General features: G+C 38.6%; 1 protein-coding gene across 2 annotated transcripts in view; it reads right to left on the bottom strand.

Moving 5' to 3' along the window:
- Positions 1 to 361: 361 nt before the first annotated feature.
- Positions 362 to 13,843, bottom strand: part of ZRANB3 (zinc finger RANBP2-type containing 3) — a 305,507-nt gene continuing 292,025 nt past the window's right edge. Inside the window, exon 20 of one of the 2 annotated variants that reach the window (XM_047772056.1) lies at positions 362 to 2,018. In XM_047772056.1, the coding sequence (XP_047628012.1) occupies positions 1,920 to 2,018 (99 nt within the window). In that variant the 3' untranslated portion in view covers positions 362 to 1,919. The remainder of the gene's footprint in view (positions 2,019 to 13,843) is intronic. The other variant, XM_047772055.1, reaches the window with a different exon arrangement.

The raw sequence follows: 13,843 nt of genomic DNA, 5'->3' as shown, positions 1-13,843 counted from the left end.
ATTTTTTTGGCTATTTGGGGTCTATTATGGTTCCATAAATTTTAGGATTTTTTTTTATATTTCTGTGAAAATGACATTGGAATTGTGATGGGGATTGCATCTGTTAATTGCTTTGGGTAATATGGACATTTTAACAATATTAATTTTGGACATTTATAATGGACATAATAATGGACATTTTAACAATATTAATTTTTCTTATCTGTGAACATGGAATATAGGATTTTTTCCCCATTTTATTTGTGGTTTCTTCAATTTCTTTCATCAAATACTTGTAGTTTCAGTGTACAAATCTTTCACCTCCTTGTTAAACATATTTCTATTTTATTCTTTTCAATGCTCTGATATCATTTTTAATTGACTGGAATTTTGAAATCTGGCAAAGAATGAAAGCATCCTCATGGGTCACTTTACCTCAAACCATCATCCAGTTCCTCCATGTGAGAAAGTTCTCCCTAGAATTACCACTTTAGTTTGATCCAAAGAGCAAGCTCCACTCATATCTGACCTACTTAGACCAAAGTCTCACTTGCAAACACCTCCTGCTGGAATAAAGGCAGCCTGCTGGCTTCTTGGCTCTCAACCGTGAGGAATCCTAGGTTACCCTGGCAGTGAGGCAGAAAACTGCAAAAAGCCTGATCAGCAAAGCAGAAAGGAGGCCAAAGAAAGCCCAACTAATTTATAAAATGAGCAAATACAATTCCATCTCATAGAATGAAATACTCTAAACTTAATAAAAACTCCGAAGGAAAAATTCATGGTTGTATAATATTTATAAAAATAAGTTATCTGTTACTAAGTACCAGCTACTAATTAAAATTAAAGAGTGTTCAAACTAATGAGAAGTACACCTAAAGAATATTTACAGACAAGCCTTCTATGAATGCAGTTCTGACTCTTTGCTCACATGATTCTCACATATTGCAGGAGTTATTGCTTGGTTTTGTTTCATCATCACTTTTATTTTTGAATATCGGTTACATTTTAATAGTACCCTCATACTTTTTTTTTTAACATATATCTCCATCTGATCATGCTTTACTTATAAAGTGTTTTATCATTATTACTCCTTTTAAAAGAGGTTTCAGGAATGTACTTTTAATAAAACAGAATTTTAAAAACAGAAAATGAGAAACCAGGAGAAAAAGGGTGCTTTGATAGTAAGCCTAGTATTAGGCATTAAAACAAACTAAAAAAAAAAATTAAGCTTAAGCGGCATTTTAAATTTTATGCTTTCAGTTTTTAAACATTCTTAACAATTACTTTAGCTAGAATGCCTAAATTGTCTACAAACAGCATAGGCTCAATTAGCTTACTTTCAAAAGCATCTTTTCAATAAAGACAACTGGCTTAAACATAAAACAAGAAGACAACACTCACAATATGTACCCCCAGCCCACTTTGGAGGCACTTAGTGAACAAGAGTCCCTCTTGCATACTAAGCAGGCAGGTCACACTTGGCACAGAATTCCTGAATAATCATGATTTGCCTCTTAAATTTCCCTTATGGCTTTACAATGTTCCATTTAGACACACAGCCATCCAGAACCAATACTAATCCAGCAGGATTTTTCAAGTACTTGAGAGTGTATTTTTCAAAAACAATCTATGCATAATACTATGATTAAGGTATAGTCATGGGAAATGGAAGCTTAACAAAATCTTACCAAAACATAATTGAGAGTCTGCATGAAATCAAAAAGGTTGTAGAAATATTTAGTATTGTATCTCAGTTTCTGTTATGTACTTTCAAAAGGCAGGGAACACTAAAAGCATTTAACATGAAAAGGGAAGTTGAAGTCTTGATTTTTCTTCTGAAAATTTCTACTCTTAAAATATTGAAAAAAGAGACAAATATGAAAAAATGTTGAATTCTCCACATATAAACCATTTGTCATCCATTCAAAAATTTTTATACTTCATTTCTTTACCAAAAATCGTGTGATGTCAGATCCATGCTTTGCTGCTAGAGACTGTCTTCTCACCTGGCTTCTTTCCTTAGCTTGTTTGGCAGTTCTCTAAAAGTTAGAAAAAACATGCACATGTACATGTTAAAAAAAAAGTAGATACAAAAGCTCAAAAACTCTGTTAGTCTGAACAAATCTACATTTTCACCACCCTAGTTTACCAGTGCTTTGCCATTAGGGGTGTTACCAAGCTACAAGCAAAGGTCTCCAGCAGCCTAAAGGTCCTGGGTTCACTTAGGACTAGATGCTGAAGTGAAAACACAGCTTCGTGGGGGTGACTTGCTACCCAGTGAGATGGCAAAAACCTCACTGGGAGGCTGGGGCATCCATGATTCTTCTCATCCAAGTGGGAGCTCGTAAAGCAGCTCTGGATTTCCCAGCCGAATAGCCAAGACACTGCAAACCAACCAACCAACAAACAAAAAACCCAAAGTAGGATAGAACACAACTGGATTCATCTGCTGCTCCCACAAATAAAATTTTTCATGAAACTCTGAAAAAGTGATTACAGAAGGTGCAGCATTCTCTTTTGCTTTATCTTAATTTTCTTATAGGCCTCAAATGTGCTAATAATTTGCACAGTTGAGAAATTAGATGAATTTTTTCCCCAGTTAAATCCATAGAAATGTGAAGTGATTCAGGTGGAAGGGGTAAGGAGAAGACAAGGGTTAAACTAGAACAAGTAAACAAAAACCCATGCTTATGACATAATCCCATTTATGTAAAAATTATGTTTGTGAAAAAAATGAGGAATCTGAAATATTAAAAAGTGGCCAAGAAAGTGCTCACTACGACAAGAACACTGGCAAAGGATCTGAACAGTTCTCATAAGCTTAACTACAATTGACTAGCATTTTTCCAAATGTCAGGGTCTTTAATAACACAGTAATTCTCCTCCCAGCCCATCAGTAATAACTAGTGCAGGTAAATAGGTTCTGCTGTTCACTGCTGGGATGGAAGCAGCACCATCCTTTGGAAAACAGCTTGGAGATAAACTCCTACGCTTCACTCAGTGATTTTACATCTGAGAATCTGTTTTAGGGGAAAAAAACCTCAAAATGTAAAAAACAGTTTGAATAAACAAAACAAAACAAAACCACCACCAACATGCCTGGCAGTGTTGTGTAGATGAACCAAAAAATGTCAGCAACTTCAATGTTTATCACTATGGGAATGTCTAAAAAAACCACAGTAGAGAGGTACTCCACAGAAAAATATGCAGCACAATGTGAATGGATGGGAGGAAGAGAAAATGCTACATTCTCTGGGGGGGGGGGGAGTTGGATACGATGTTGATACTGAAAGTATGCTTCTTTCTAAGATAAAATCTCAACAGGTAGATCTCATGACCTTTGTTGAACTGCTTGTTAAAAATTCATCCTGGGAGTTCCTGTCGTGGCTCAGTGGTTAGCGAATCCAACTAGGAATCATGAGTTTGTGGATTCAATCCGTGACCTTGCTCAGCGGGTTAAGGATCCAGCATTGCTGTGAGCTGTGGTGTAGGTTGCAGACACGGTTCGGGTCCTGTTTTGCTGTGGCTCTGGTGTAGCCTGGTGGCTACAGCTCTGATTAGACCCCTAGCCTGGGAACCTCCATGTGCCGCAGGAGCGGCCCCAGAAATGGCAAAAAGACCCCCCCCCCAAAAAAAAAAAATTCATTCTAAGGAGGGATCAGGATGGCAGAGGAGTAAGATGTGGTGTTCACATTCTCTCATAAACCATCTACATGTAGAACAATTCACACAGAATATCTACTGAACACTGGCAGAAGACCTTAAACCTCCAAAAAAGGGCAAGAAACCCTCCACATAACTAGGTAGAATGAAAGAAAAAGAGAGAGAGAGAGAGAAATAAAAGAAATCAGAATGGGACTAACACTCCTGAGAGGGATCTGTGAAAGAGGAAAGAAACCCACACCATAGGAAGCCTCCTAATGGGAAGATAGGCCAAGATGGAGGGACTGCAAAGCCTCAGAAAAGAGCACAGCATCTGGATGAAGAGGGGAAAGTAGAGAGAGAGCCACAGAGACCATCAGTAACACTTCCTGGGACACCACTGCCTGGGATGCTTGGGTGGGGGCTGAGTGCTGAAATTCAGGCTCCAGAGGTCAGTTCTGGGGGAGAGGACTAGGGTTGCCTGTATGGAGACAGCCTGAGGGGCTAGGAAGTGGTGTGCCATGGGCTAGGGAGACAAACACCACAGCTGAGGAAACAGAAGGAAGTCTGGCCCACAGGAGAAGCAAGATGCCATTGTTGGGGAGGGCAAGAGAAGGAGGAGCAACTGCCATAGAAATATATTTCTCTGCTCAAGTGTGGACCCTGTAGGGTGGGGCTATAGGTGACAGCTCCCTCTTGTGCAGGCTAGGGATGGCAGTGCCACCTGTGTGGCTAAGCGTGTTGTGGTGCCTTGCACATGGTCTACAGGTGGTGGTGGAAAAATCAGTCAACTCAGACTCTAGAGTTGGGTGTGGCCCACCACCACTAGGGGTCTGTGAACAGGCACCACCTATGGCCACAGTCACCTCAGAGGTTGGTGCAGAGGAGGCACTGCAACCAAGAACCACCCATTGTTGCTCTCACTCCCCTGGAAACACATACACCATGCCACTGCGATTGCCAAATGATCCAGGCACCACCTACACCTGCCTGAGGGTCAGTGCCACTTCCCAGGGTCCTGTAACTAGCAGCAGCCTGTGCCACTGTCTTGTGGGTCCCTGCCACAGTCAAGGGCCCAGCAACCAGGCACTGGCTACGAGCCCTGCCCATTGCTTCCATCTATCTGGAAGCATATGAAGCATCCCATCAAGGGAATAACAGCCTGCACACATTGAGGAGAGACAGGAAGCATCCAAAAAATCAGCCCTCATGCCAAAAAATAAAAAATAAAAAAAAGTAAGGCTTCACAAAATACCCAAGGGAAATTCTTCTATATACAAAGCCTTCCAGTAGCTGTTTTCCCTAAATTCATAGAATAACAAAAATATAAGCAAAATGAAGATCTTCAGGAACCATTCCTAGTTAAAAGAACAGGAGAATTCACCTGAAGGAGCAATCAATGAAACAGACCTCTACAGTCTAACAGACAGTGAATTCAAAAAGAAGATAGTGAAAATAATGAAGGAATTAAGAGTGGACATGAACAATAATGCAGATTACCTAAGAAAGGTACTAGAAAATACAAGGAGGAGCCAAGAAAAATTAGAAAATTCATTTGCAGAGACAAAAGTGGAATTAAAGGCACTGAAAAGCAGAATGAATAATGCAGAGGAATGAATTAGTGACTTGGAAGATAGAATAATGGAAATCAATCAGGACAGCAGCCAAAAGACCCAAAGAAAAAACATGAAAGCAATATAAGAGACCTATGGGATAATATAAAGCAGGACAACCTAAGCATAATAGGGATTCAAGAAGGAGAACAAACAGAAAAGGGGATTGGAAATATATTTGAAGAAATAATGGCTGAAAACTTCCCAAATTTAAAGAAAACAGCTATCAAGTTGCAGGAAGCACAGAGGGCCCCAAATAAATTGAACCCAAATAGGCCCACACAAAGACATATTATAACAAAATTGTAAAAAGTTAAAGAGAGGATTCTAAAGGCAGCAAGAGAAACACAAAACATTAATTATAAGGGAACCCCCATAAGGATATCAGCTGATTTCTCTATAGAAACACCAGAGGCCAGAAAAGAGTGGCAAGATATAGTTAAAGCCCTAAAAAGGAAAAATCTGCAGCCTAGAACACTCTACCCAGCAAGAATATCATTTAAAACAGAAGGAGAAATAAAGAATTTCTCCAAAAAACAAAAACTGAAAGAGTACAGCAATACTAAACCCATTCTTAAAGAAATAATGAAAGGGCTCCTCTGAATAAAAAAGAAGTAAGAAGAAAAAGAATGGAGGAAATCACAACTGCAAAGTAATCACTTAAATAAGCCAGTATATAGAACTAAAGGGAAAAAAAACCCTTTTGTATAAGCACTGATAAACACATGGAACAGCAAAAGGATAAACATGAAGATGTTAAAAAAATAACATTAAAATCATAAAAAGTAGAGAAGGAAAGTAAGAAAATCTAGTCTCCTTTTTTCCAGAATGTGTTTGAACTTATTTGACTATCAGACTAAAGCAAGCAGATATAGGAAAGGGTTATCATACTTGAAAACAGGGCAACCACAAATCAAAACCAATGAATACATTCACAAAAACTAAAAAGAAGAGGACACAAGCATTAAATAAAAGGAAATCATTTAACCAAAAAAAGGAACAAAGGAGAAACATAGAATCAACTGGAATACCAGATTTAAAATGGCAGTAAATACATTTTTATCAACAATTACCTTAAATGTCCATGGACTAAATGCTCCAATCAAAAGATATAGAGTGGATAAAAAAACAAGAGCCTACAATGTGTTGTCTACTGGACATTCACATTAGAGCAAAGGACACATACAAATTGAAAGTAAGGGTATGGAAAAAGATATTTCATGTGAATGAAAATGACAGGAAAGTGAGAGTTGCAATGCTTATATCAGATAAAATAGACTTTATTTTTTTAGGGCTGCACTATGGCATATGAAAGTTCACAGGCTAGGGGTTTAGTTGGAGCTGCAGCTGCTGGCCTACACCACAGCCACAGCAACGTCAGATCCAAGCCACATCTGTGACCTAAACCACAGCTCATGGCAACACCAGTTCCTTAACCCACTGAGCGAGGCCAGGGATTGAACCTGCATTCTCACGGATACTAGTCAGATTCGTTTCCACTGGGCCACAACAGGAACTCCAACAAAATAGACTTTAAAACAAAGGCCATAAAGAAAGACAGAGGACACTGCTTAATGATAAAAGGAACCATTAAAGAAGAGGATATTACAATCATCAATATATATGCCCCTAGTATAGGAGCACCCAGATATATACAACAAATACTAACAGACATAAAAAGAGAAATTAATGGCAATGCAGTAATAGTAGAGACTTTAACACCCCACTCACATCAATGGATAGACCCTCTAGACAGAAAATCAATAAGGCAACAGAGATCCTAAATGACACATAGAAAAAATAGACTTCATTGATATTTTCAAGGACATTACATCCAAAAACATCAGAATATATATTCATGGAGTTCCCGTCGTGGCGCAGTGGTTAACGAATCCGACTAGGAACCATGAGGTTGTGGGTTCGGTCCCTGCCCTTGCTCAGTGGGTTAACGATCCGGCGTTGCCATGAGCTGTGGTGTAGGTTGCAGACGTGGCTCGGATCCCGCGTTGCTGTGGCTCTGGCGTAGGCCGGTGGCTACAGTTCCGATTCAACCCCTAGCCTGGGAACCTCCATATGTCGCGGGAGCGGCCCAAGAAATAGCAACAACAACAACAACAACAAAAAAGACAAAAAGACAAAAAAAAAAAGAATATATATTCTTTTCAAGTGCACATGGAACATTCTCAAGGAATGACCACATACTGAGGCACAAAAATAACCTCAACAAATTTAAGAGTATAGAAATTATTTCAAGTATCTTCTTTGGCCAAAATAGAATGAAATCAGAAATCAACCACAGGAAAAGAAATAAAAAAAAAATGACTACAAGGAGACTAAACAACATGCTCTAGAAAGCCAATGCGTCAATGAGGAAATCAAGATGGAAATTAAAAAATACCTTGAGACAAATGTTAATGAAAACACAATCATTCAAAAATCTATGGGATGCCACAAAAGTAGTGCTCAGAGGGAAGTTCATAGCCATACAGGCCTTCCTCAAAAAAGGAGAAAAATCTCGAATCACAACTTAACCCATCACCTAAAAGCATTAGAAAAAAGAAGAACAAACAAAACCCAAAGTCAGCAGAAAGAAGGAAATCATAAAGATCAAAGAGGAAATCAACAAAATAGATAACAAAAAGGATAAGAAAAAAATCAGTAAAACCAAGAGCTGGTTTTTTTTTATTATTATTATTTTTTATTTTCCCACTGTACAGCAAGGGGGTCAGGTTATCCTTACATGTATACATTACAATTACAATTTTCCCCCAGCCTTTCTTCTGTTGCAACATGAGTATCTAGACAAAGTTCTCAATGCTATTCAGCAGGATCTCCTTGTAAATCTATTCTAAGTTGTGTCTGATAAGCCCAAGCTCCTGATCCCTCCCACTCCCTCTGCCTCCCATCAGGCAGCCACAAGTCTCTTCTCCAAGTCCATGATTTTCTTTTCTGAGGAGATGTTCATTTGCGCTGGATATTAGATTCCAGTTATAAGTGATATCATATGGTATTTGTCTTTGTCTTTCTGGCTCATTTCACTCAGGATGAGATTCTCTAGCTCCATCCATGTTGCTGCAAATGGCATTATGTCATTCTTTTTTATGGCTGAGTAGTATTCCATTGTGTATATATATCACCTCTTCCGAATCCAATCATCTGTCGGTGGACATTTGGGTTGTTTCCATGTCCTGGCTATTGTGAATAGTGCTGCAATGAACATGCGGGTGCACGTGTCTCTTTTAAGTAGAGTTTTGTCCGGATAGATGCCCAAGAGTGGGATTGCGGGGTCATATGGAAGTTCTATGTATAGATTTCTAAGGTATCTCCAAACTGTTCTCCATAGTGGCTGTACCAGTTTTCATTCCCACCAACAGTGCAGGAGGGTTCCCTTTTCTCCACAGCCCCTCCAGCACTTGTTATTTGTGGATTTATGAATGATGGCCATTCTGACTGGTGTGAGGTGATATCTCATGGTAGTTTTGATTTGCATTTCTCTTATAATCAGCGATGTTGAGCATTTTTTCATGTGTTTGCTGGCCATCTGTATATCTTCTTTGGAGAAATGTCTATTCAGGTCTTTTGCCCATTTTTCCATTGATTGATTGGTTTTTTTGCTGCTGGGTTGTGTAAGTTGTTTATATATTCTAGAGATTAAGCCCTTGTCAGTTGCATCATTTGAAACTGTTTTCTCCCATTCTGTAAGTTGTCTTTTTGTTTTCTTTTGGGTTTCCTTTGCTGTGCAAAAGCTTTTCAGTTTGATGAGGTCCCCTGGGTTTATTTTTGCTCTAATTTCTATTGCTTTGGGAGACTGACCTGAGAAAATATTCATGATGGTGATGTCAGAGAGTGTTTTGTCTATGTTTTCTTCTAGGAGTTTGATGGTGTCCTGTCGTATATTTAAGTCTTTCAGCCATTTGGAGTTTATTTTGGTGCATGGTGTGAGGGTGTGTTCTCATTTCATTGCTTTGCATGCAGCTGTCCAGGTTTCCCAGCAATGCTTGCTGAATAGACTTTCTTTTTCCCATTTGATGTTCTTGCCTCCCTTGTCAAAGATGAATTGACCATAGGTGTCAGGGTTTATTTCCGGGTTCTCTCTTCTGTTCCATTGGTCTGTCTGTCTGTTTTGATACCAGTACCACACTGTTTTGATGACTGTGGCTTTGTAGTATTTCTTGAAGTCTGGGAGAGTTATGCCTCCTGCTTGGTTTTTGTTTCTCAGGATTGCTTTGGCGATTCTGGGTCTTTTGTTGTTCCATATAAATGTTTGGATTGTTTGTTCTACTTCTGTGAAAAATGTCATGGGTCATTTGATAGGGGTTGCATTGAATCTGTAGATCGCTTTGGGTAGGATGGCCATTTTTACAATCTTGATTTTCCCAATCCAGGAACATGGAATATCTTTCCATTTCTTTCCATCTTCTTTGATTTCTTTGATTAAAGTTTTATAGTTCTCGGCATATAGGTCCTTTACCTCCTTGGTCAGGTGTATTCCGAGGTATTTGATTTTGTGAGGTGCAATTTTAAAAGGTATTATATTTTTGTATTGCTTTTCTAATATTTCATTGCTGGTATACAGAAATGCAACTGACTTCTGAATGTTAATCTTATATCCTGCTACTTTGCTGAATTTGTGAATCAGTTCAAGTAGTTTTGGGGTTGAGTCCTTAGGGTTTTCTATGTATAGTATCATGTCATCTGCATACAGTGACAGTTTGATCTCTTCTCTTCCTATATGGATGCCTTTTATTTCTTTTGTTTGTCTAATAGCTGTGGCTAGGACTTCCAAAACGATGTTGAAGAGCAGTGGTGAGAGTGGGCATCCCTGTCTTGTTCCAGATTTGAGTGAGAAGGCTTTCAGTTTTTCCCCATTGAGGATTATATTTGCTGTGGGTTTCTCATAAATGGCTTTGATTATATTCAGGAATGTTCCCTCTATACCCACTTGGGCGAGGGTCTTGATCATGAATGGATGTTGGACTTTGTCAAATGCTTTTTCTGCGTCTATTGAGGTGATCATATGATTTTTGACTTTTTTTTTGTTAATGTGGTGTATGATGCTGATTGATTTGCGTATGTTGAACCATCCTTGTGAACCTGGGATGAACCCAACCTGGTCATGGTGTATAATTTTTTTGATATGTTGTTGGATTCGGTTGGCTAAGATTTTGTTGAGAATTTTTGCATCTATATTCATCAATGATATTGGGCGATAGTTTTCTTTTTTGGTGGTATCTCTGTCTGGTTTTGCAGTGAGGGTGATGGTGGCATCATAGAATGTCTTTGGGAGTATTCCTTCTTCTTCAACCTTTTGAAAGAGTTTAAGGAGGATGGGCACCAATTCCTCTTTATATGTTTGATAAAATTCACCTGTGAAGCCATCTGGTCCTGGACTTTTATTTGTAGGGAGTGTTTTTATGACCTCTTCAATTTCATTTCTAGTGATCGGTCTGTTCAGTTGGTCTCTTTCTACTTGATTCAGTTTTGGCAGGCTGTAAGATTCTAGAAAATTGTCCATTTCTTCCAGATTGTCAAACTTGTTGCCATATAGTTGTTCATAGTATTCTCTTATGGTTTTTTGTATTTCTGCTGTATCCGTTGTGATTTCTCCTTTTTCATTTATAATTTTGGTTATTTGGGTTCTTTCTCTCCTCTTTTTAGTGAGTCTGGCCAGGGGTTTGTCAATTTTGTTTACCTTTTCAAAGAACCAGCTCTTGGTTTTACTAATTTTCTCTATTGTTTTTTGAGTCTCTATTTTATTGATTTCTATTTGATCTTTATAATTTCCTTCCTTCTGCTGACTTTAGGACTTTTTTGTTCTTCTTTTTCTAATTCATTTAGGTGGAGGGTTAAGTTGTCAATTTGGGATCTTTCTTCTTTTTTGAGAAAGGCCTGTATTGCTATAAATTTCCCTCTGAGCACTGCTTTCGCAGCATCCCATAGATTTTGAGCAGTTGTGTCTTCACTATCATTTGTTTCAAGGTAGTTTTTAATTTCCTTCTTGATTTCCTCATTGACCCATTGGTTTTTTAGTAGCATGTTGTTTAGTCTCCATGTAGTAGGTTTTTTCTCTTTCCTTTTCCCATGGTTGGTTTCTAATTTTATGGCATTGTAGTCAGAGAAGATACTTGAGATAATTTCTATGCTCCTAAATTTACTGAGATTCGCTTTGTGTCCCAATATGTGGTCGATTCTTGAGAATGTTCCATGAGCATTTGAGAAGAATGTGTATTCTGCTTTTTTTTGGATGTAGTGTCCTGAAGATATCAATGAAGTCTAACTTTTCTATTGTTTCCTTTAGGATCTCTGTTGCTTTATTGGTTTTCTGTCTAGAGGATCTTTCCATTGATGTGAGGGGGGTATTAAGGTCTCCTACTATGATTGTATTCTCATCAATATCTCCCTTTATGTCTGTTAATATTTGTTGTATGTATCTGGGTGCTCCTGTATTTGGGGCATATATGTTGATGATAGTAACATCCTCTCCTTGGATGGATCCCTTAATCATTAATCATTCTTTGTCTTTCTTTATGTCTTTTGTTTTAAAGTCTATTTTGTCTGATATGAGCGTTGCGACTCCTGCTTTTCTGTCATGTCTATTGGCGTGAAATATTTTTCCCCACCATTTCCCTTTCAATCTATATGTATCTTTTGTCCTAAGGTGAGTTTCTTGTAGGCAGCATATTGAAGGTTTTTGCCTTTTTATCCACTCAGCCACTCTGTGTCTTTTGATTGGGGCGTTCAGTCCATTGACATTTAGGGTGATAATTGATAGATGATTATTTATTGCCATTTGAACCTCGTGTTCCAGTTGATTCTATGGTTCTCCATTCTTCCTTTCTTATTTTTTTTTTTTTGGTTGGATGGTCTCCTGTTATTATCTGCTTGAGTATATTTTTTTTTCATTTTTTGCAAATGCAATATTTGGTTTTGGCTTGTGGTTGCCCTGTTTTTTAAGTATGCTAACCCCTTCCCATAATTGTGTGTTTTAGCCTGATGGTCCTGTAAGTTCCAACACTTCATTACTATATTAAAATTAAGAAGAGAAACATACAAACAAACAAAAAGGGTTATTTACTTCCTAACATCCCTTGCCCACATTTTATGGTTTTGATGACTCTTTTTTCTTTTTTTCTTTTTAATTTTATTTTGTTTGAGGCCTGTTCATGATTAAATCTGTATGCTGGCTTATTTGAGTGACTGCTCTCTGATTGCGGTTTCCTCAGTCCTAGTTCTTCCTCTTCTTTTTTTTTTCTTCTCTTTTCTTTTTTCTTCCCTTTCCTTCCTTGCTTTTTGGTTTAGAGAAGCCCTTTCAATATTTCCTTTAACCTGGGTTTTGTGTTGCTGTATTCTTTAAGTTTTTGTTTGTTGGAAAACATTTTTATTTCCCCTTCTATTTTAAATGATATTCTTGCTGGATAGAGTATTCTAGGTTGCATATTTTTTCCTTTGAGCACTTTAAATATCTCTTGCCATTCCCTCCTGGCCTGTAGTGTTTCTGTAGAGAAGTCAGCTGACAATCTTAGGGGGGTTCCCTTGTAGGTAACATTCTGTTTTTCTCTTGCTGCCTTTAGGATCCTCTCTTTATCACTGACTTTTGCCATTTTTATTATCATGTGTCTTGCTGTGGGTCTATTTGGGTTCAGTTTGTTTGGGGCCCTCTGTGCTTCTTGTATCTTGAACCCACTATCCTTTAGATTTGGGAAGTTTCCAGCGATAATTTCTTCAAATATATTTTCCATCCCCTTATCTTTTTCTACTCCTTCTGGAATTCCTATTATGCGTAGATTGGCCCACTTTATATTATCCCATAGGTCTCTTATATTGCTTTCCTGTTTTTTGATTCGGTTTTCTGTCTGTTGACCGGATTGGGTGATTTCCATTATTCTATCTTCCATATCACTGATTCGTTCTTCTGCATTATTCATTCTGGTTTTTACTGCCCTTAGTTCCGTTTGCATCTCTGCAAATGAATGTTCTAGTTTTTCTTGGCTCCTCCTTATATTTTCTAGTTCCTTTCTGAGGGTATCTGCATTACTGTTCATCTCTTCTCTTAATTCCTTCAGTATCTTCACTATTTCTCTTTTGAACTCCAGGTCTGTCAGACTGCAGAGATCTGTTTCATTGTTGAGTGTTTTAGGTGAGTTCTCCTGGTGGTTTGACTGGGGGTGGTTTCTCAGCTTCTTCATCTTACTTGTTGTTTTCTTTTTCCTGAGGGAGTTGTACTCTCCGTGACCAGGCAGTGTTTGCCTTGTCACTGCCGTGGAATATTTCCTGAGGGCTGGCATTGTTGGTCAATCTTTTTTGAGGCAGTGTGGCTTTTCTGGAGTGTTGATGGGGCTAACAGGGTCTCTTTGAAGCAAAGGAGGGCTTCCTGAGGGCAGACAGGACTGGGAGGTCCACACCACGATGGTAGCAGATTTCCCTTGGTCATGCAGATCTTGCTCTGGTGTTTTTAGGCTGTGGGGTTCTTGCAGGGGGTTGGCAGTGTTGGGCAGCTGTTCCTCAGGAGTGCAGCACCCCCTGGGGGCTGGAGCAGCTATCTGGGTCACTGAGAACCTAAGAGGCTCTTCCCTAGGGCAGCCTGACTCAGAAAAACTGTCCGAAAATTA

This window comes from Phacochoerus africanus, chromosome 3 (genome assembly GCF_016906955.1).
Source record: "Phacochoerus africanus isolate WHEZ1 chromosome 3, ROS_Pafr_v1, whole genome shotgun sequence".
NCBI classification, from domain to species: Eukaryota; Metazoa; Chordata; class Mammalia; order Artiodactyla; family Suidae; genus Phacochoerus; species Phacochoerus africanus.
The sequence above is the reverse complement of the archived record's forward strand: the minus strand, read 5'-3'. Positions and strand labels throughout refer to the sequence as shown.